The sequence below is a fragment of the Thamnophis elegans genome, chromosome Z (assembly GCF_009769535.1).
Source record: "Thamnophis elegans isolate rThaEle1 chromosome Z, rThaEle1.pri, whole genome shotgun sequence".
Classification (NCBI taxonomy): Eukaryota; Metazoa; Chordata; class Lepidosauria; order Squamata; family Colubridae; genus Thamnophis; species Thamnophis elegans.
Genome location: NC_045558.1, coordinates 33,267,921 through 33,289,219, shown reverse-complemented (window position 1 = coordinate 33,289,219; position 21,299 = coordinate 33,267,921). Strand labels below are relative to the sequence as shown.

Sequence of the window (21,299 nt, the reverse complement as noted above, 5' to 3'; positions counted from 1 at the left end):
CATATATTTCTTTTAACTCATTTAGCTGCATTTAAATTTACATCAGGATTTTTTTTATTATTTAACCATTTCATAATTAAAATTCCTCAAAATGATCCAAGAACTATATAATCACATTTTAAAATAATTATAAGGCAAACTGGAATATGTAGTGTTTATAAATTCTACAAAATAAATTCAAATAGATGGCTAGAAGACAAATTAGGAAGACACACAATTCATCTTAAAAGTAAATGGGTCAATGCCTGGATAGGAAATCCTCTGTTAAGTGACATAAGGCATCTTGAGCTCCAGTAAAGAAATAAAGAATATAAATTAATACATACATACATACATACATACACACACACACACACACGTGTGTGTATATGTGTGTGTGTGTATATATATGTGTGTGTGTGTATGTGTATGTATATATGTATGTATGTATGTATGTATGTATGTATGTGTATATATATATATATATAAATATAAATATATATATATATATATATATATATATATATAGATAGATAGATAGATAGATATAGATATAGATATATATCTATATCTGTTCTACTAAATGTATTCTGCTTCTTCTACGCAAGGAATAATGGAAAGGGTTTCTACACAAAACCCAAAACCATCCTTATCCTCAACATGTTGGAGATTTATACAATTGCAAAATAAATAATTACATGCTTCTAAAATTATCTTTGCAGCCACTGAGGTCTAGAAACTTTTATTTAGAAAAATAAAAAAGCTATAATTTAAAGCATGCTGAATACTGTATTGCTCATCAATCCATGAGTGTGCCTAGAGCTGCACACTGTACAAAAGCACCAACTGTGCTGAGAACATCTTCATTTAATTACAAGGAACCATTAGCTTTAAGGCTGCAACCCTGTACTTACCTGGGAATAAGTTCCACTGACCTCAATGGGGCTTACTTCTGAGTAGACTTATAGAAGATTGCACTGTTAAATACAGACAATGAAACAGAGCCATGATTCGCTCATCAGCAGAACTCATTCCAAAGTCAAAATCTTTACACACTGAACTGGAAAAATGATGTGGTGTTTCTGGTTTAACTGGTGTTTCATTATTTAAAAGTAACATAATCATGAAGTGATTTAATTTCTTTGACCAATGATTCACATCCTGTTATATGGAACGGTGCACTTTCTCTTAACTTCTTACTCTAGTATTCATTAAAAAGAGTTAAGACCACTGTGTTCTTTTCTGACACTTATGGAAGATGTTTGTAAAACTTCACAAGCAAGGGAGGAAATAAACAAACAAGCAAAAAAAAAAATCAATGAGCAGTCTGTGTTCACACCACCAGGATGATGACGACCCAAAAAAAAAAAAAAAATGATTTCAGTGCACAGATGCACAGTGAGGGTGCATTACAGTAAATGCAAACCATGACCAGTAATTCTAAGATTCTCACCTTTATCACGGTCATAAAGCACGTCTTCTGTAGAACAAGGGCTCCCATCCTGAGATTCAGGACGACAAATAGGAGAAATGCATGGAGAATGGCTGCTACAACTGCTACTGCGTTCCTGGACTGAAGGTGTTTGTGTATCAACACTTCGTGTGCTGCTGCTACGATAGTGAGCAGGTAGGGGTGCTCTCCGACCATCAGGAATATCCAAGGGCTAAAATACAAATACCATTCTTAACATGCATAGTAAGAATTCATCCTCCCATAGGCAATTTGACCTGCCCTCTTTCAATGTCCTTTATGCCAGACCTTGCAAAAGGGAATTCATTTTCCTACAAAAGAAGCAAGTGATCCAGTGGTATGTCATGCATAAGTTCATAGGGCTACGAAGGAGACTAAAATCAGTTGCTTTAATGTGAAGGTCATGTTCTTAAAAAGATGTCAGGGCTTGTTTAAGTTTCATACTGAGATTTATCTGTACCAACGAATTCTCTGGCAGTTTAACAGTAATTAAACAATTTTGTTACTACGGTAATAACAAAAATGCCATTAAAAAGCAGGAAAGAAGTTTAAAGAAACTTCTAACAGTGATAAAAGAACAGAATTATTTTTCATAGTATATAATGTGAGAGGATACAACAAACCTATAATTCCAATAGTCCGTTTTGTATTCCATTGCATTGCATTGCTTTGCATTATAAAATATACAATAGCAGGGTTTTTTTTTTACAAACTAATTTATCCTGCATATATATTCCTATATGGTTTACATGACCATTATTAAGAAAATAAAATTCCACCCCCCCCCCCGCCCCCAGGGTCTTTCATTTTCAGGAAGAATCCTTCTGCTAATAAATGCTGATGGCTTCAGGGTAGTAATATATTCCCCCCTCCCTTTCCTATAAAGCTGTTATAGGCAGTCCTCACTAAACGATCCATTCATTCTGTAACTATTTGAAATGACAATGGCACTGAATGAAGAGGATTTATGACAGATCCTCACAGTTCCAACTGTCAGAACATCCCTGTATTCACAAGATCACCATTTCACTTCACTACAGGTTTCCAACAAAATCAATGGGGAAGCTGGCAAGAGATTGCAATAGTGATCATGATTATGGGACACCGTGATCATGTAGGATTTGCGTAACAACGCCAACTTAGATTGCCACAACTGCTGTCATAAGTCAGTATAATCATATGATCACTGTGCTTTGTACTACTGTTTACCAATGCAGCTGCCAAGCCCAATTACCATGATTATGCAAAGATTGCCTATATTAACATATAAAAGATGACTCTAGCCATAAAATTAAAATTAATTAAAATTAATTTCTAAAAAAAACAAGATCTAGTTAAAGAGCATATTTCCAAGCAAGATTTTGATGCTGTTTGCTAAATTTTTATGACTTACATCTTTCCACTTGGCATTTTTTTCTTCACCATTTTCAAATAGCTAAATGTATGCATATATCCGCTTTGTGTTCTGTAAGCTAAACAATACTTGAAAAATAATTTTCCACATTTTTTTCTATTTTAGCCAATGCACCAAAATCACGAACTGCCACCACAACAAAAGCTTTACATGGTTCCCCCCCATTCTAGATCTTTTATTTTCATAGTGGTGAAGGACTTTATTCCTTCCCCACCACCAGCAATATCAATCTTTGCCAATGCATTCCTAGTTACTGTCAAATAAAGGGATTGCCACTAATAATGGCATATATATTATAATTAAAAATTTACAAACAAATACTGTATTGTAGTATAGTTGTCCTTACCTCACAACATAAAATAATACAATAACCCACACATTTATAAAAGCTTTTTCCCCTCAGTTTTATAAATCATTGACTTATATTAATTATATCATAATTATCTTTTTAATTTCAAATAAAATTTGAGACTACTTAACTATGTGTGCTTGCATAAGTGTAAAATTTCTTTTCTAAGGCAGTATTGAATATCTTTCTGTATTTTTCCACTTTGTTTAAATGTCTTAACAATATAAGCATGCAGGAGCAGAAGTAAAAGATATAAAGTCCTATTCCGGCTGCCATAGGGCCCACAACTATAGAGCACGCACCTAGAGCGGCCATTGCTGGAAGAATCGAAAGCTGAGTTCCGGAGTTTGGAAGCCGGAGAAGTTATACTCAGAGCACAGCGGCGGCGGCGAAAGCGGTAGTGGCGCCCTGGCCCTGCAGGGAGAGCTAGGCCAGGGTGTGGTGAGCCTGGGAGGCATACGAGCTGGGGGTGGAACAGGCACTCCCGCAACCACCCTCTCCAGCCAGGCAGAGCTCCATGCACTGACCAAGGGGTGTTCCAAATGTGCCAAGGTGCAGGAGCTGGGGAGTGGGCAGGGCGCCACGTGGCTTGGCACCTTAGGTATACCCCCTAGATTAGTGAATGGCGCTCTGCCCGGCTGGAGGGGGGGTTTGCTGGGCAGCTGCTCGTGAGTGTGGTCACCTCAGGGTTGCTTCACCGCTGAGGGTGTGCCCGGCTCTTCGGGAGCCCGCTCGCAAGGGAGCAGCCACCCGGCAACTCCTCCCCCTGGCCAGGCAGAATGCCAGTCCCCAACCTAGTGGTATCCCGAAGGCGGCAAGCAATGTGAGCGCCTTTCTCCCCCCGGCTCCCGCAGCTTGGTGCCTTTGCGATACTGCTAGGTCGGTGAGCGGTGCTCTGCCTGGCTGGAGGGGGGGTGGTGGTTGCCAGGGGGCTTATTTTCAGGGGGGCTTATATTTTTGCCTATGTGAAAAATGTGGCAAGGCCTTAATTTCAGGACAGGTTATATTTTCAGCGAAACATGGTAAATATTGAAACACTATCATATCATCCCTAGCCCTTCTTTTCATTAAACTAGACATATCCAATTCCTGCAACAATTCTTCATAGGTTAATCATTTTTACTGCTCTTCTCTGTACTCTTTATAGAGTCTCAACATCTTATTGTCAACGTCTAAAGCGTTTCCATGACTACTAACAACTTGAGGAGGGGGGGAGAATGCTATGCATACTTTGGGCCAGAGTAAAAGTCTCATATTTCTGTAGTGGGATGTGAATGCGCATGTTCAGAACCCTGCCATAACGTCCTGTTGGAGAATGTGATTAATGACCTCAACCGTCAAGATATCAAAATGCGAATTCCACCGTGCACGGTTAGACTACCTGGGTTACCAAGTGTCAAATGAGGGAATAGAGATGGACCCAGCCAAAGTGCAAAGGCTGGCAACCCCCTTGCACCCGCAAACAACTACAAAGTTTCCTAGGTTTCGCGAACTTCTACAGGCAATTCATCTCCTCCTTTGCAAAAATTGCCAAACACCTAACAGATCTCCTGAAGACAGGGAGCCCAGGAACGAAACCCCATCCGGGACAACCCCTACAGTGGGAACTAACCTGCCAAGAGGCATTCAAAACACTAAAAGAAATGTTTGCAAAGGAGCCGGTGCTGAAACATCCTGACCTCGAGCAACCTTTCGTGATCCAGGCAGACGCCAGCGACATGGCAGTGGGAGCAGTGCTACTCCAAAGAAACAACCAAGGAAACTTACAACCCTGCGCCTACATCTCCCACAAGCTCACAGACACAGAGAGACGATGGGCCGCGTGGGAAAAGGAGGCTTTCACAATGAGATGGGCACTGCTAGCCTGGAGACACCTGTTGGAAGGGGGCCAGAAACCGTTCGAAGTCTGGACCAACCACAAAAATCTAGAGGCACTTAGGACCCCACGGAAGCTATCACCCAAACAAGTCTGATGGGCTCAATACTTCAACCGTTTTGATTTTGTTTTAAAGCACATTCCGGGGTGGGGGAGGAACTTTCTAACTGACGCCGTCTCCCGCATGCCTCAGTACAAATGCGAATGGGAGCATGTAGTGGACACCATCATTCCCTCTACCCAAACCGCTGCCCAAATGACCACCAGACGGCAATGCCGTGACCGGCAAGACCAACTTGCAAGTGACCTAACCACGAGGCTCAAAACTGAACTGCTAGCAGACCCCTGGTTCCAAAACAACCAACACATCTTGACAAAGAGAGATGACCTTGCATGGAAGGGGATGAAACTCTACATCCCAGAATCCCTACGTACTCTAATTCTCCAAAAGAATCATGATGCCAAACCAGCAGGCCACTTTGGGTTCCTAAAGACTTTACACTTAGCCTGGAGGCAATTCTGGTGGCCTGGCCTGGCATGAAGAAAGATGTAGATAGTTACGTGAAAAGTTGTACCTATGTGCCACAATGAAGAGATGACCAGGAAACCCCCCTGGACTACTGTAAACAGTAGCACAGCCAACGAGACCGTGGGAGGAGATCACAATGGACTTTATAGTAGAGTTGCCAAAAAGTGGGGGAAACATGGTCATTTGGATTGTAATAGACCTGTTCTCCAAACAGGCATACTTCATACCCTATAGTGGACTACCCTCGGCTCACAAGCTGGCTAAACTGTTCATGAAGCATATCTACCGACTGCATGGAGTACCTCGAAGAATTATCTCAGACAGAGAGGTCCATTTCATGGCTAAGTTCTGGAGGGAGTTCCTGCGGTCCATTGGATCATCTCAGGGTCTTAGTTCAGCTTTTCATCCGAGCACCAATGGGGCAACAGAGAGACTAAATACCATGGTGAAGCAGTACCTGAGGGGCTACGTGAACTATTAGCAGTCCAGTTGGGCAGACCTTTTATCTTTTGCTGAGGTGGCGTATAATAATGCTGTTCACAGTAGCACAGGACTCACGCCATTTAAAATAGTGAGCAGTATGGACTTTGTCCCAAAGCCTGAGTATCCAAAGGATCCCCCCTCCTCAGTCAGCTTGGCTGACTGGATGTCAATGCTGAAAGCGATCTGGGAAAATGTCAAAAAGGCACTGGCTAAAGCGGCACAAACCTATAAGAAACAGGCAGACAAACACCAAGCTCTGCAACAGCCATTCCGGATGGGAGAGAAGGTTTACCTCTCCACAAAATATTTAAGATTAACTGTCTAGCAAGAAACTGGGGCCGAAGTTTATGGAACCATTCCCCATAGTAAAGATCATCAACCAGTCACAGTGCAATTGAAACTGCCTTGATTGTTGGGGAAGATACACCCAGCATTTCATAGCAGCCTCTTAAAACCCATGATTGGATCCATTCTGAGACCACTACCCCAGGAGCCCCCGGGCCCTATGGTCATAGGGGGCCAAACCCATTATGAAATTCAGCGTATCCTGATTCAAAGTGACACAGGAGATAACTCCAATATTTAATCAAGTGGAAGGGCTACCCCTTATCAGAGGCATCTTGGGTGAAAAGTAGAAATATCCAGGCTGATCGCCTTATAGCAAAATTCCATGCGGAAAATCCATGCAAGCCAGGGGGAGGGAGACATCCCTAAGTTATACACCTGTATTCAAATTGCTTTGTTTTACACAGGTCGCTTTCAGGAAGTGAGAGGAGCAGGATGTCAATGTCTAAAGTGTTTCCATGACTACTATCAACTTGAGGGGGGGGGGGGAGGAATGCCATGCATTCCTTTGGCCAGAGTAAAAGTCTCATATTTCTGTACTGGGATGTGAATGTGCATGTCCAGAACCATAATGTCCTGTTGGAGAATGTGATTAATGACCTCAACCAGAGGGGAGGGGACACAGGGATAAAGTTCAGATGCCATTAAGTGGGATTTAGTTTTGGTGCCACAGTAGTCCGTGCCAAGATGTTAATCCTAATAAATGAGTGGGTTTTTTTTAACCTTGTCTCGAGGCTCATAAATAATTAGGCCAACTCTTGGAAACTTCACACTTATTTTATATCAGGGCGACCAAAACAGGATACAATATTCCAAGTGTGGTTTTATGAAAGCATTATAAACACTTCACATGATCTTGATTTCTGGTGACAAGTCATTTCAGTATTTTTGGCAGATTTCAGAAGCATTTCCTTCCCAAGGCTGAGAGTGACTGACCCAAAGTCACACAATTAACTTCATGTCTAAGGCAGGAATAGAATTTATGATATCTCAGTTTTCTTCAAACAATTTTCTGGCATATTTGCCACCATATGAAGATATTCAAACCTTTTCCTGTTTTTCAGAATCTTATCTGTCTGATTACAACCAATAAGAAAACTATCTCTTCTGGGCAGAAAAGCAGTGGAGGCTGAAGCAACTACAGATAGTCCTCAACATAGGATTATAATTGAACCCAAAATTTATGTTAAGTGAAAAAATTGTTAAGTAAATTTGCCCCATTTTATAACTTTTGTTGCCACATTTGCTAAGTGAATCATTGCAGTTGCTAGATTAGTAACATGTTTGTTAAATGAATCTGGGTTCTCTATTGACTTTGCTTATCAGAAGGTCGCAAAAATACTCCTGAACACTGCAAGCCATCATAAATATGAGTCAGTTGTCAACAATCTGAATGCAAATCACATGACCATTGGGATGCTGCAATGGTGATAAGTGTGAAAAATGGTCATAAGTCACTATTTTCAGTATCATGATAACTTTGAACAGTCACTAAATGAACTATTCTAAGTCAAGGACTATCTGTATCAACCTCCTCCTAGCTTCTCCATTGAGTTTCCTTGTGAGAATCTGCCAAGTAGCATGAGAAATCTGCCTTGTTTCCTTCCTTTCTTGCTTCCTATCTATCTTCTCCAATTATTTTGTTTTGGGAAGCTTGCAGAAAGTTAGTGAGAAAGCCAGCAGGAAGTTGCAAGGCCAAGGCCAGCAGACAAATAAATGGCTGTTGCCAGGGGAGGGGGGGGGGGCTGTCGCAGGATTGAAATGGTTCATGGGTGTGCACAAGAGGTGCTGCACAAGTTAGAAAAGATGTGTGGTTTTGCCCAAGAAACCTTGCACGAATCAGGGAGGGGTGCAGGAGTGGTAGTATAGGTTGTGACTGGTGCTTGGAGGTGCTTGGGAGTGCAAGATAGATGGCTTGCAGATCAAAATTGGCCTGCAGAGGAACAGTGCAGATTGGGAAGGTGTTTTGGAACGGGAAGGGAAGGGAGAAGACCAGATTTCTTGAGAGTGGAGGGAGGGGCAGGAGACCTGTACACTGCTGGACCTAGGTAGGTGAGGCTTTATGGCCCATAGTATGAGAGGGGGAAGTTGCAGCATAAGGTTGCCATATGCCCAAATGTTGACCATATGACCATGAAGGTGCTACAATAGTTGGAATGTTGTGCAGAGGTTGTAAGTTGCCTTCATTCAGCATCAACATAATTTCAAACATTCGTTAACAGTTATAAGTTGAAGACTATCTGTACTTTTGAAATTAAGTATGGTAGAATAGAAAGTTTCATCTGTATCAACAAAGATCTTCAGTTTTGACTTTTCCAATATTTCCAAAATTAAAAAAATATATCCAGCAACCTTCTAAAGATATGAAAAACCCAAGTAAAATCAATCTAGTTTCTTCTCTTGAACTGCTGGATCAGAATAGAAATGCTTAGTGTCTTTGAACAGCTTTAAACATCCAGCAACACATTATTACAAACATGACCTTTATAAGATACTACTTTTGAACAACAAATAATATCTTTTAATTTTGTAAGATATTATAACTCTATTCTGTAACATATTTTCTCAAAAAAGAAAAAGTAAAACAATGAAAAGAATTGTCTAAGATTCTTAACAGTCTATCATTTATACCTGTGTATATGCCCACCCATGGATAAGCCAACCCACATTTTTCATGGTATTTTGGTTAAACATTTAAGGGTCTGCTTATTTGCAAATGGTCTTACATGTGAATGGAAATATAGGTACTTTTTAAATGTGTGTATACATGCAAATAAGCCTATCCATGGATATACTGAACCCAAATTTAGAAGCATTTCAGCATTTAACATTCTTGGTTTATCCAGGTAAATATTATTTCATTCTATTTCATTTGTTTAAAAAATCTTTTTACAATTACTATTATTGATTGTATTGTTCTACGATCATCAATATATTCAAAAGTAAAAAAATACAATTTATTATATTACTGTATTTTTCAGAGTATAAGACGCACCCGAGTATAAGATGCACTAAGGTTTTGAAGAGACAAATTAAAAAAAAGTAGGTAGGTAGATAAGAGGGATAGAGAGGGAGAGAAAGAAAGAGAAATACAGTAGTAAGGTAGATAGATAAAGGGATAGAGAGAGAGAAATACAGTAGATAGGTAGGTAGAGAGAGAGAGTAGGTAATTAGGTAGGGGGATAGAGAATGAGAGAAATACAGTAGGTAGGTAGGTAGAGAAAGTGTGTGTGTAGGTAGGTAGAGGGATAGAGAGAGAGAAATAAAAAGAGAGAGAGAGAAATACAGTAGGTAGATAGGGAGAGAGAGAGTAAGCAGGTAGGTAGATGTTTCCAGGTGTATGTATCCATGTGCTGGAGAAGGAATTTGCTGACAAACTTTAAGACTTTGTTTCTTCTGGCACAGCACTTGATCAATGTAATTCTCATCAGTTAAAGAGCTTTCCGAAAGAGGGGTTGTTGCACTCTGCAAACCTCCGAAAAATGGCCCGTTTTTCGCAAAAATGGGCTTGTTTTTTTTCCAAATAAACAGCATGAATAGCCTTGGGGGGGGGGGTCTTGCAGAGTGCTCCTGCAGAGGGGGAGAGCAGAAAACGGCCCATTTTTTGCAAAAACAGGCCTGTATTTTGTCAAAAAAATTACATGCATAGCCTTATGGAGGCTTATAGAATGCTGCTGATGGCTGGGAAGGCAAAAAACGGCCCAATTTTTGCTTATTTCTGCCCTCCCAGACCCAGGAGCTCTCTGAAAGCCTCCATAAGGGTATGCACGGCCATTTTGGTGAAGGGGAGGGGCTTCGGGAGGCAAAAATGCTGTATTCTATGTATAAGACACATCCAGATTTTCAGCCTCTTTTTTGAGAAAAAAAGGTGCTTCTTATACTCTGAAAAATATGGTACTCACTTTATACATACGGATATGCAAACTATCTAGAGTCCTCATGTAAAATTAGCTTTTAAGGGATGTCAATGCATTAGGTTGACCTTTAACTTTCCATAAAGCAATTAAGATGTAGTTGCTTCAGCTGGTCCTTGGGGGTCTGCTGTCTGTCATGGAGACTAAATGGGTTCCTGGGTTCATGCGTAGTTCAAATTGTTTTAATCTCATTACTGAGATTACATAAAATGCTTGGTCAGAAGTGATTGGAATATATGACTAGAAAAATAAAACTAAATGAATAAATAACATTCCTAGAACATGTATTTTATAATAGCCACTCACAGCATTCCCTTACCTTTGATACTTCCTCCTTTCCACTGTTATCTCTGATGAACACTTTTTCTAATTCGGGACTTATTCCTTCTACATTGTACGGCACATGTGAGATTGTTGATTTTGGCACTGAAATATTTGACAGTGGCATAGGTACTGATCTTGAGATAGAAGCCTTTAAAACAAGTGAAATGTATGTTCAATTAGCTTAAAAGATATAGCTAGAGACTCCAACAGATAAGAAACTAAGTTCTGTACTTATTTGAAGTGATACACATTCATTTTTAAATGCAAAGTCATCTAACCTGATGCAGATTTCAGATGAAAAGGATTACATTGAAGAAAAAAAATATCCTACCTTGGTTCTTATACAGAATTAGCAGTGCAATACTATGCCCTATTAATTCAATTAATTAGCCTATAGCAGTGTTTCTCAACCTTAGCAATTTTAAGATATGCTGGCTGGGGAGTTCTGAAATTTATTTTGGCTGAAGAATTCTGGCAACTGAAGTCCACATTGAAAAGTTGTGAAGGTTGAGAAACACTGATCTGTGGTATCAGAAAAATTGGTATCATATGAACATGGAAAAATTATGGTATGATATGGATAGTAACAAAAACACTACATAAACCCCATGCATATATTGAAGACATACTGTATGTATAAATCAGTCTACCAACTCCTTCACAGGATTGTTATTAAGGGAAAATAGAAGACAGGACAATTATATTCTCCACCATGAGTTGACCAAAGTATTATATAAAATAAGTAGAGAAAGAATAACACTAATAATATTAAATGAACCAATAACAGCAATAATGGAAGCAATAGTAATGTAATATTTCAACAAACACAATATAGCACAACAGACCAATTCCACCTGGCTCACCTATATCACCAAACCTAGAGACTGTTACAGCAATTCATTAAGAGAAAAGGGAGAGTGTTTTTTTTAAGTGTCTAATGCTGAACTGCAGAATGCTGATCTACAACTAGTAAACCAGTCTGTTTTATCTTTGTAATTTCATTTACATAATTTGAAAATGTAATTTTTAAATCCCTTGCCCTAATTATCAGACAGTTGAGTTTTTACCAAAGTTGTTTCAAATTGTAATTGTAAAATATTAAGAATTTTGATTTCAATGGGATAGAAACACCAATAATTCATGTTATGTGCCAGTTGCACTCTTTCCTAGATAGGAAAACTCTCCATTCAGGCACTAATGACTTGGTCATCTCCTGACTGTATTATTGCAATGCACTGTACACTGTGCACAATTATTAGGCAAGTTGTGTTTTAGAGGATTAATTTTATTATTGAACAACTACAATGCTCTCGGTCAAACCAAAATGTTAATAAACCTAAAAAGAATGTTGGTCTTACCTGAACGTGTCTTTTAAGAGGAAGAGAGGGAGTGGTCATGTGTGGGTATTCTCAAAGCCTGATTGGTCCAAAGACTGAGAGCAAACTCTTAAATACTGGTGCCTTCCAGTCCTAGCCCAGTTTCCTCGAAGGCGAACGGTAGAACTGAAACAACAAAAACAACCCCCCCCAGGAATCACCCAGACCCTCCCCTTGCCCCCAAAAAGAAAACCTCAGGTTGGGTCATGACCACTCCCTCTCTTCCTCTTAAAAGACACGTTCAGGTAAGACCAACATTCTTTTTCTAGAGGAAGAGAGGGAGTGGTCACGTGTGGGACATACCCAAGCTTTAGTCCTAGGGAGGGAGAACAAGGTAACCACTAAGGCCCAAGGGGAGCATTAGCCACCACTCTCTGCAAGACCCTCCGACCAATGGACGCGTCCGCCGAAGCAAAGGCATTCAGCCGATAATGTCGGATGAAGGGAGTCGGGGAAGCCCAAGCAGCTGCCTGACAAATGTTCTCAAAGGGAGCCCTCGTGGCCCACGCTGCCATGGTCGCGGCACTTCTAGTCGAATGGGCCGTGATCCCAAACGTAACCAGCTGACCAGCCGCCCCATAGGCCTCTACAATGGCCTGACGCAACCACTGGCCAATGGTGGCCCAGGACACCCTGGTTCCTAACATCCCCGGCTGGAACGAAACAAACAAGGCCTCCGTCCTGCAGACCGTCATAGTCTGCCGGAGATAAATGCATAGAGCATGGCGCATATCCAAACGGTGCCAGATCCTCTCCCTGTCGTTGGACGGACTCAGGCAAAAATCTGGCAGGATGATCTCCTGCGCCCTATGGAAGGGAGTGTTAACCTTCGGGATGAAGGTAGGATCAAGGCGTAGAACCACCCTATCCTGATGAAAATGGCAGAGGTCATCCCTGGAAGAAAGGGCGCCCAGCTCCGAAATACGCCGGACAGAGGTAACCGCCACCAGAAAGATCACCTTAAGGGACAAAAACCGTAGATGAACAGACCAGAGAGGTTCGAATGGCGGCCCCGTCAAGGCCCAGAGAACCAGGGGAAGATCCCACGTGGGGAACCTATGGATAGAGGGAGGCCTGAGATTAGCCACCCCCTTCAGAAAACGCTTGATCAGGGGAACATGAGAGAGGGAGGAAGACCCCACACACCCCAAGACCGAAGACAAAGTTGCCACCTGACAGCGCAGAGTATTTTGTGACAGCCCATCGTCCAGGCCCTTCTGCAGGAAGTCCAAGACGTTGGGAATAGTGGCCCTGTCGGGGGAAATGCCAAAAGGAGAACACCACCGGACAAAGGCCGCCCAGATGGAGTTATAGATGCGGGTCGTCGACGGGCGCCTAGATGCTTCGATGGTACGAATGACCCTGGAGGACAGATTAGCCCCCCTCAGAAGCCGCCGTCAAGAGCCAGGCGGTCAGATGGAGCCACTGTGGCTCTTGGTGGACCAGGGCTCCCTGCCGCAAGACCACCTCCTCCCGTGGAATCCCCCACGGATGAGCCACCAACAACTGGACAAGGTCCACGAACCAGGGCCTCCTGGGCCAATAAGGGGCCACGGCTATGACTAGCGCCCCTTCCACTATCACCTTCCTGAGGGTCCCCGGAATGAGGGGAATGGGAGGAAAAGCATAAAGAAGGCCCGGGGACCACCTGCTCCGGAGAGCATCTGTGCCCTCCGCAGATCGGGACTGAAAATGGGTGAAGCACCGCGGGAGCTGCGAGTTCATCGGTGAGGGGAAGAGATCCACCAGCGGAGTGCTGAACCGCCGACAGATCCTCTGAAATGACAGGTGGGGTTGCCACTCGCCATTGTCCAGAGTCGCCCAACTCAGCCAGTCCGCCTGGTGGTTGGAAAGACCGGAGATGTGCTCTGACACCAAGGACAACAGGTGCCTCTCCGCCCAGGCTCAGAGCCTCAACAGAGCCTCCAGCCAGAGAGTGAGTCCCCCCCGACAATTTATGTGGGCCTTGGTGGCCACATTGTCCGTCAGGAGAAGCACATGACATCCCTCCACAGAGATCCAAAAGTAAAGAAGGGTCAGGCGAGCCGCCTTTAGCGCCAACCAATTTATGTTGTGGCGGAGATCCGAGACTGTCCACCTGCCCTGAGCCAACCAGGAACCCCCCCAGGACACCCCATCCGAACAGACTTGCATCTGTGGTGACGGTCACCCTGTCCGGCTCCCAGCAGCAGCCTCACTGAATGGCCGGAGAGAGCCACCACTTGAGAGAGGTCCGGACCCATGCCGGAAGGCGCAGAGTCCGAAGAGAGTTGCTCATCCTTCTCCTCTGAAAGGGGATGAGTTCCCACTGGAGCGGCCGAAGGTGGAGCCTGGCCCACGGGACAATCCCTATGGAAGAGAACATCTTGCCTAGCAACTGCGACAGTGTGAGGACCGAAACTAACCGACTTTTGTGAACAGAGCCTGTGAGTTGTCGCAAACTCCTTTGACGATCCTGGGACAAACGAACCACCCCCGACACGGAGTCTATGTCCGTCCCCAGGTGAGGAATGCGCGTGGAAGGAGAGAGATGGCTCTTGTAAAAGTTTACGGAAAACCCAAGATTTTGAAGACTCCCGATGGTGAGTTGGAGGTCTGAGACGGCCTGAGGAAGAGACCCTGCCTGAACTAGGACATCATCTAAATAACATTGTAGTCTCACCAGGATGGAGCGCAGATAAGCCGCCAGAGCCGCTAAGAATCTTCGTGAACGCCCAAGGGGCCAAAGCCAGCCCAAAGGGAAGAGCCCTGTACTGGTAGTGGCCGGCCTCGTGGGAGAATCTCAGAATCCTGCAATGACTGGGCAGAATCAGAATGTGAAGGTAGGCCTCTGTGAGGTCTACCGAAGCCAAGAAATCCTCCTTTCGGATGCCCTGAAGAATAGATTTGAGGGAGGACATCTTGAAGCGCCTGTACACCAGAAAGCAAATTAAACGCTTGAGGTCTAGAATAGCCCTCCAGCCCCCCAAGCTCTTCGGAATCATGAACAGGTTGGAGTAGTGGCCCAGGCCCCGTTCCTCTAGGGGAACTGCCTCCACTGCCTGAATGTCAAGAAGGTGGGTGATAGCCTGATGCATCAGGCAGCGGCGCTCCAGACTCCTGGGCGGAGGGAACAACCTGAAGAGATTCGAGTGGGGTGGGGTGGAGAGAAACTCTAACCTGAGACTGTGATGTATAGTGGACCGGACCCACACATCCGACGTGATCTTGTCCCATTGATCTGCATAGAGCGAAAGGTGGCCACCAATGGAACGACTTGGGTTTGAGTCACTTCCCTCTGTGGTAGGGACGGCCACCTCCGCCACTAAAGGGCCGCCGGGACTGGTGCTGGAACCTGTTCCTGTCCTGAAAGGACGACCTGTGAAACTGCCTGTCAGAGCGGAAAGAAGAGAAACGCTGGTTATGGTCATAGTCAGAGGCCCTGTAAGACTGCCTATAGTAAGGATGAGACCTAGCCTCTGGCTTCTTAGCATTAGATGGCAGAACCTTCTTTTTGTCATTCTTGACCAGAATGGGGTCGAGGGCCTCCCCAAAAGGCCACTTGGCCTTGTTATCCATCTGCCAATGGCACATCCATAAGAGCCGGCAGGATATGACAGAAGTGGCCAAGGCACTACATGCAAACTTAACCATGTCCAGGGTTGCATCAGCGGAAAACTGGGAGGCCACCATGATCTTGATAAGATCCTGGTGGAGCCACTCGTCCTGGATAGAAATGTGCTCCTGGAGCTGCTTAAGCCACATGACCGTGGCACGGTTGAAATAGGAAGCCAAGGCCGCGGACTTGATAGCCCACGCAATGGCATTAAAGTTTTTCCTTAAGGTAAGCTCAGCGTGCTTATCCTCTGGTTTCAATTTATCAGCCGCATCGCCCGACACCACCGGCGAGGAGGAGACCAGGGTAGCCACTGGCGTGTCAATGGCAGGCAACTGAATAGCCTGGGCAAAGGTCTGCTCCACATTATAGAAGTGGCAATCATTACTCCCAGGAGTGGAGAAATTAGAGGGACGGGCCCACTGGTTAGTTAAGACCTCCATAAACAAGGGAGGAGCTGGAATCTCCTCCTTGTTCGTGGCCGTGGCAGAAAACATGGCCATGTCAGGATCCCTAGGCGGGGACACCGAGGGATTCCCAGTCCCCCACCTTGGTGGTCTTCCTTGCCTTGGTCAGAAGAATCTTGAACATGACTGGGGAAAAGAGGCCCGAAGAAGAGGGCTCATCTGAGGGAGCCGCATCCTCATCCTCCAAGAAGCCCATGTCCTGGAGGTTCTCCTCCCCCATGACTGAGGCTTCGCTAACCATGGAAGAAGAAGCCCTGCACAGGGCCTGGCCTAAACCTCCATGCTTGGAAGCGTGGGAGCTTCTGTCCCGTTGGGCAACACCTTGTGATATTGCTGCAGAAATAAGCCGTTTAATCCCTTCAGGGAGGCGATCCAAATCCTCTATATCGCCATAAGAAGAACTAGGCCTCTGGGGAGCCAACCTGCACGCAGAGCAGGGTCCCCTGGACATCCCCTCCAAAGGATCTGCTGAATCCCTCGCAGGCAAAACCAGAGAACCAGAAGGGAAGGGAGAGGGCGACCCCCTCCGCCTGGAGTAGGAGCGAGGCCTGTCGGGGGAGGCTGAAGCCAAAGAACAACTAAATCCCCTAGATGAAGAGTGGGCAGAAAAGGGCCTGAGAGGAGACCGTGATCTGTTCCTGGAGGAGGCCCAGCTGACCTAGCCTGTTTCTCCGCCCTTGCAAACCTTTTTTCAATGGCCTTGTGTCTCCTGGCCTCCTCCCTTGTGGAGGATCGAGATGGGCGCTGGGCCAAGAAAGATCTCAGGGAGGAACACCTGACTCCACCACCTGCACTCGGCCTTCCTCATGCCTCACCAGTTCAGCCACCTGGCCCTGGGGGATATCCGAACCCTCCTCCATCCCCTTACTTACATGTCCAAAAACGAGGGATGGAGAACGCCAAGCCGCTGTAGGCCCCTCCGGGACCTGGCCTGATGATCCAGACAAAGGCCAAAACAACGACCTCCGCACTGGGCCAGTCGTCCTAGGCCTGAGTGCGTGCCTCGCGCACGTGGCGGGCAACCAAAATGGCCACCGGAACTTTCCGAAGCAAGCAGAGGCCGATGGAAACCCCCCAGCAGCTCCGCCGGACTTCCAGGAGCTTGCGCCACTATAGGCAAGAGAGGCCACGTGGCGCCCAGGCACACACCTCCCTCCCCCAAGAATTAGACGCAGCCATTTCAAACAATAAGGAAATGCGGTAACCGCCCAAATCAAGCGGCGGCTCCGCGAGCAGCTCATGCACAACTCATGGTGCCGCTGCCGCTTCTCCCAGCTTTTCAAGTCAATGAAGCTGCCGATCCAACAGCTGAAAAGGAACTGGCACCCCTGCAATCCCGGGGATAGGGCTGAGGGTCCGGGCCCGCGGGGGGAGGCTAAACACCCCACAGGGCCCTCCCCAACCGACCGAGGCAGAGATCTGTCCCTTGGGGCCGCAGCTGCTAATTTAGAATTTAGTAAAATTTAAAAACCAGATTGCAAGAATAGAAATCTGTTGTGACTCAGCAGCAGTCTTCTGTGAGTCTTTTCGGGATGCAAGTTTCACAATGCAGCTGGGGCTCGTTAGTGGGTCTTTGGGTGATAAAAGGATGGATGATGCCACGCCCTGGTTGCAGGTGTCAACATTCCTTGGTTCATTCAACATTGATTGATCATCAGTCGTGGTTTATGTAAGATACACTTGGAAAAGTGCTTTGTTTTCTGTAACCCTGATTCAAGAAGATACACTTGGAGAAGTGCTTTGATTTCTGTAACCCTGATTCGTAGAGACTTTGGAAGAAGTGCTTTGTTTTCGTTTTGTTCAACTTGTGTTGCCGTAAGCGAGATTTGTTTTGTATTCTGTTATCTGGTCAGAGACTTTATTTATGTTATTTTTGGGCTCGTAGCCAGTTTGAGCCGAGAACTGATAAAGAGAGTTCCTTTTAAGTTGTTTGCCTGCCGTTTGTTAACGAGCGGAGAAGGGGGGACAGAACAGAAATCCTACCTAGAAATATTCTCAACGGTGCTTGGATCAAGAAGACTGAGAGGAAACTGGGCTAGGAATGGAAGGCACCAGTATTTAAGAGTTTGCTCTCAGTCTTTGGACCAATCAGGCTTTGAGAATACCCACACGTGACCACTCCCTCTCTTCCTCTGAAAAACCTGAATATTTAAGAAAGTAAAAGTGAGATTATAGCTTTCTTAGTAGAATATCTATGTGTGTACAATTATTGGGCAACTATTAATGTGCAAAATTATTATGCAACTAAATGAAAAATGAAAATTTGGCCATCTAACTCGTTTTTTTGCATCTGTTAAAGAGAGAATAATAAACAAACAACTCAAAATGTACAAATAAACATTTCTGACAGTTCACAAAAAACATCAGTGACCAATATAGCCACGATTCTTTTTAATAACAGTCATAACCTTTCCATTCATGGAATTTGTCAGTTTCTTGATTTGTTGATGACAAACCTTTTGTGCAGCAGTAATCACAGCCTCCCAGACACTATTCAGAGAGATGTACTGTATTCCTTCACCATAAAAGTCCTGTTTAAGAAGGGCCCACCAGCTTTCAATAGGGTTTAGGTCAGGTGAGGAAGGGGGCCATGTCATTATTATTTCATCTTTAAGGCTTTTACTAGTGGAGTACTTCAATGAATGCAATGGAGTATTGTCCTGCATAAAAATCATGATCTTCTTGAAAGATGCAGACTTTTTCCTGTACCATTACTTGGAGAAACCTGGCAGTAGGTTTGGGAGTTGATTTTGAGTCCATCTTCAAAGATACCCCACCTCCAGCCTCCTGGGGTCTGAGTTGAAGTAGAGCTCTGTGCTCATTACTGATCCAGCAATGGGCCCATCCATCTGGTCTATCAAGTCACTCTCATCTCATCAGTCCATAAACCTTTGAAAAAATCTGTCTTCAGATATTTCTTGGCCTAGTGTTGCCATTTCAACTTATGTGTCTTGTTCAATGGTGGTCGGGTTGCAGCCTTCCTTACCTTGGCTATGTCTCTGATCACTGAATCTTTTTTTCTCAATACATTTCTTGTGACTGGTTGACTGTTTGCAACAAAACTTTTGATGGTTCTGTGATCTGAGCAAATATCTTACCATTTTCAAGAGTGCTGTATCCCTCTGAAATACTTTTTACAATTTTTGACTTTTCAGAGTCAATTAAATCTATTTTTTGGCTTATTTTGCCTGAGGAAAAGAAGCCTAATAATTATGTCCAGCTTGATATAGGGTGTTGCTCTCCTTAGACCACACCCTCCCTCATTACACAAAAACACATCACCTGATATGCTTATATCCACTAAGCATTCAGGTTTATACAGCTTGGAAAATATGCATTAAAATGATGATACAGTCAAAATATTCACTTGCCTAATAATTGTGCACACAGTGTACATGTGCTACTTTTGAAAAGTATCTGGAAGATTTAGCTGGAGCAGAATGTGACCACGAGCAAAGAAAGGCATATGTAATATCTTTGCTCTGTGAATATGCATTGAGTGCCAGGTTATTCCTGGATGTATTTCAAGGTGTTATGAGATAAAAGCCCTACATCTCATGGGGTCAGGCTGCCTATAGAACCATCTCTGTCCCATTATATTGTCCTGTCTCACTGGGTCAGAGAGGAAAAGCATGTTGTAGACCGAATAAGTTAAAGAATTCCAACTGGCAAGATCTAGGAAGAGCGCCTTTTCTACTATTGCCCTTACCTGTGTAATATCCTTCCCTCTGAGATAAGACAGGCCTCCACTCTCCCAGACTCTTGCAAAGGAGTTAAAATGTGGCTCCTCAGTCTTGTAGAAGGAGCTCAGAGGAGCACACAGCCATGGGGCTGGTTGGTGCCCATTCTGACTCCCACACCATTCAAAGGCTGTTCATCCAAAATGAACACCCTTTGAATGGTATGGGAGTAGAATGGATTCCCAGAGGAAAAATTGCAGCCTACAGGAACCAGCACAACAACGCAGGTGACTCTGAGGAGACAGATAAACCTCCAGGTGCTTCAACGACCCTCTAAAAGGATGCAAATGACAAGCTGTGTGCAAGGAATATAAATCCTTCCATTCCCCACTATCCTGTCAGAGCTGAAGCAACTTCTTGGATGAGAAGCAAAACGCCTTCAAATAAAAACACTAGAAAGTCCACTTGCCTCCTGAAAAAAGAAAACTCTTTGGGACAGAGTAAAATTCAGCTATATCTCTACAGTAAAATAGAAAATAATTCATGAGTTTTCAACAACTATACTTCAGTATTATCTGCTATATTACACATATATAAATCAAAGTGGAAAAGACAAATAAAAACCAATCTATCTAGTAATCAGTCATAACATATTTCTAAATAGTTATACCACCATCAAATCAGAATTGTAGATATCTACGAATAAGTAGCATGAAAAGGGCAGTATCAGTAACTCACTGTGACTTTGTTGACATAGTTACATTATCTGAATATATTATTTGAAACAAACATTCAATAAAAGTTGTATTTTATAAAAATTCCAAAAGATTTTCAACAATAACATGGTCACATTAGCCATATAAAAAAGGATCTTTTAAAACCTTTTCATCTGTAGTGACCTGCCCAGTTATTCCTGAGATAGGTAGCTTATACAAGTCTTTTAAATAAATAAAATACATGCTAGACTAATGAAGAAATGTCAAAGACACTGAAGATCACAATTCTACAGGAATATAAAGCAGAAAAATCTACTTGATAATGGATATAAAAGAACTCATTGGGTGATTTTAGTAAGTAATTTAGAATAGATGCAGATAGACGATGCATGCTAGCCTAAAGCTAATTTCTAACTATCTCAAAACTTCACTCAAATATCAGTTACAAGTTTAATAGCTTCTAGAGATTTCTTAATATTTGTTCCCAGTTTTATTTGTTGCTTGATTGCACTGTACAAAAATAAAGTATTTTTAGTTGGCAGTCAGGAATTCAGAACTTAAAAATACATTACTTCTAATTTTGTGGTATAAAAATTCTGCCTGAATAAGTGTGCTTACCTGAGTCTGACTGATTGCTATATGGTTACCATGGAGAGGCGACTGACGTTCCTTTTCTTTATTGTGACGACTACTCTGTTTACTGCGCTGGAGCTGCTGCCTCAGTTTGGCAATCTGATGGGAAAAAGAAACAAAATCAAGTAAAGAGATAACGAGACATAAA

General features: G+C 43.6%; 1 protein-coding gene across 1 annotated transcript in view; it reads right to left on the bottom strand.

The window, feature by feature from the left end:
• The window catches only part of GLCCI1 (glucocorticoid induced 1), a 58,975-nt gene that overhangs the window by 8,861 nt on the left and 28,815 nt on the right, over positions 1-21,299 (bottom strand). The window contains exons 4-6 of the mRNA XM_032235797.1: positions 21,137-21,250; positions 10,680-10,832; positions 1,433-1,643 (exon numbers count right to left, since the gene is read on the bottom strand). Of these exons, the coding sequence (XP_032091688.1) occupies positions 1,433-1,643; positions 10,680-10,832; positions 21,137-21,250 (478 nt within the window). The remainder of the gene's footprint in view (positions 1-1,432; positions 1,644-10,679; positions 10,833-21,136; positions 21,251-21,299) is intronic.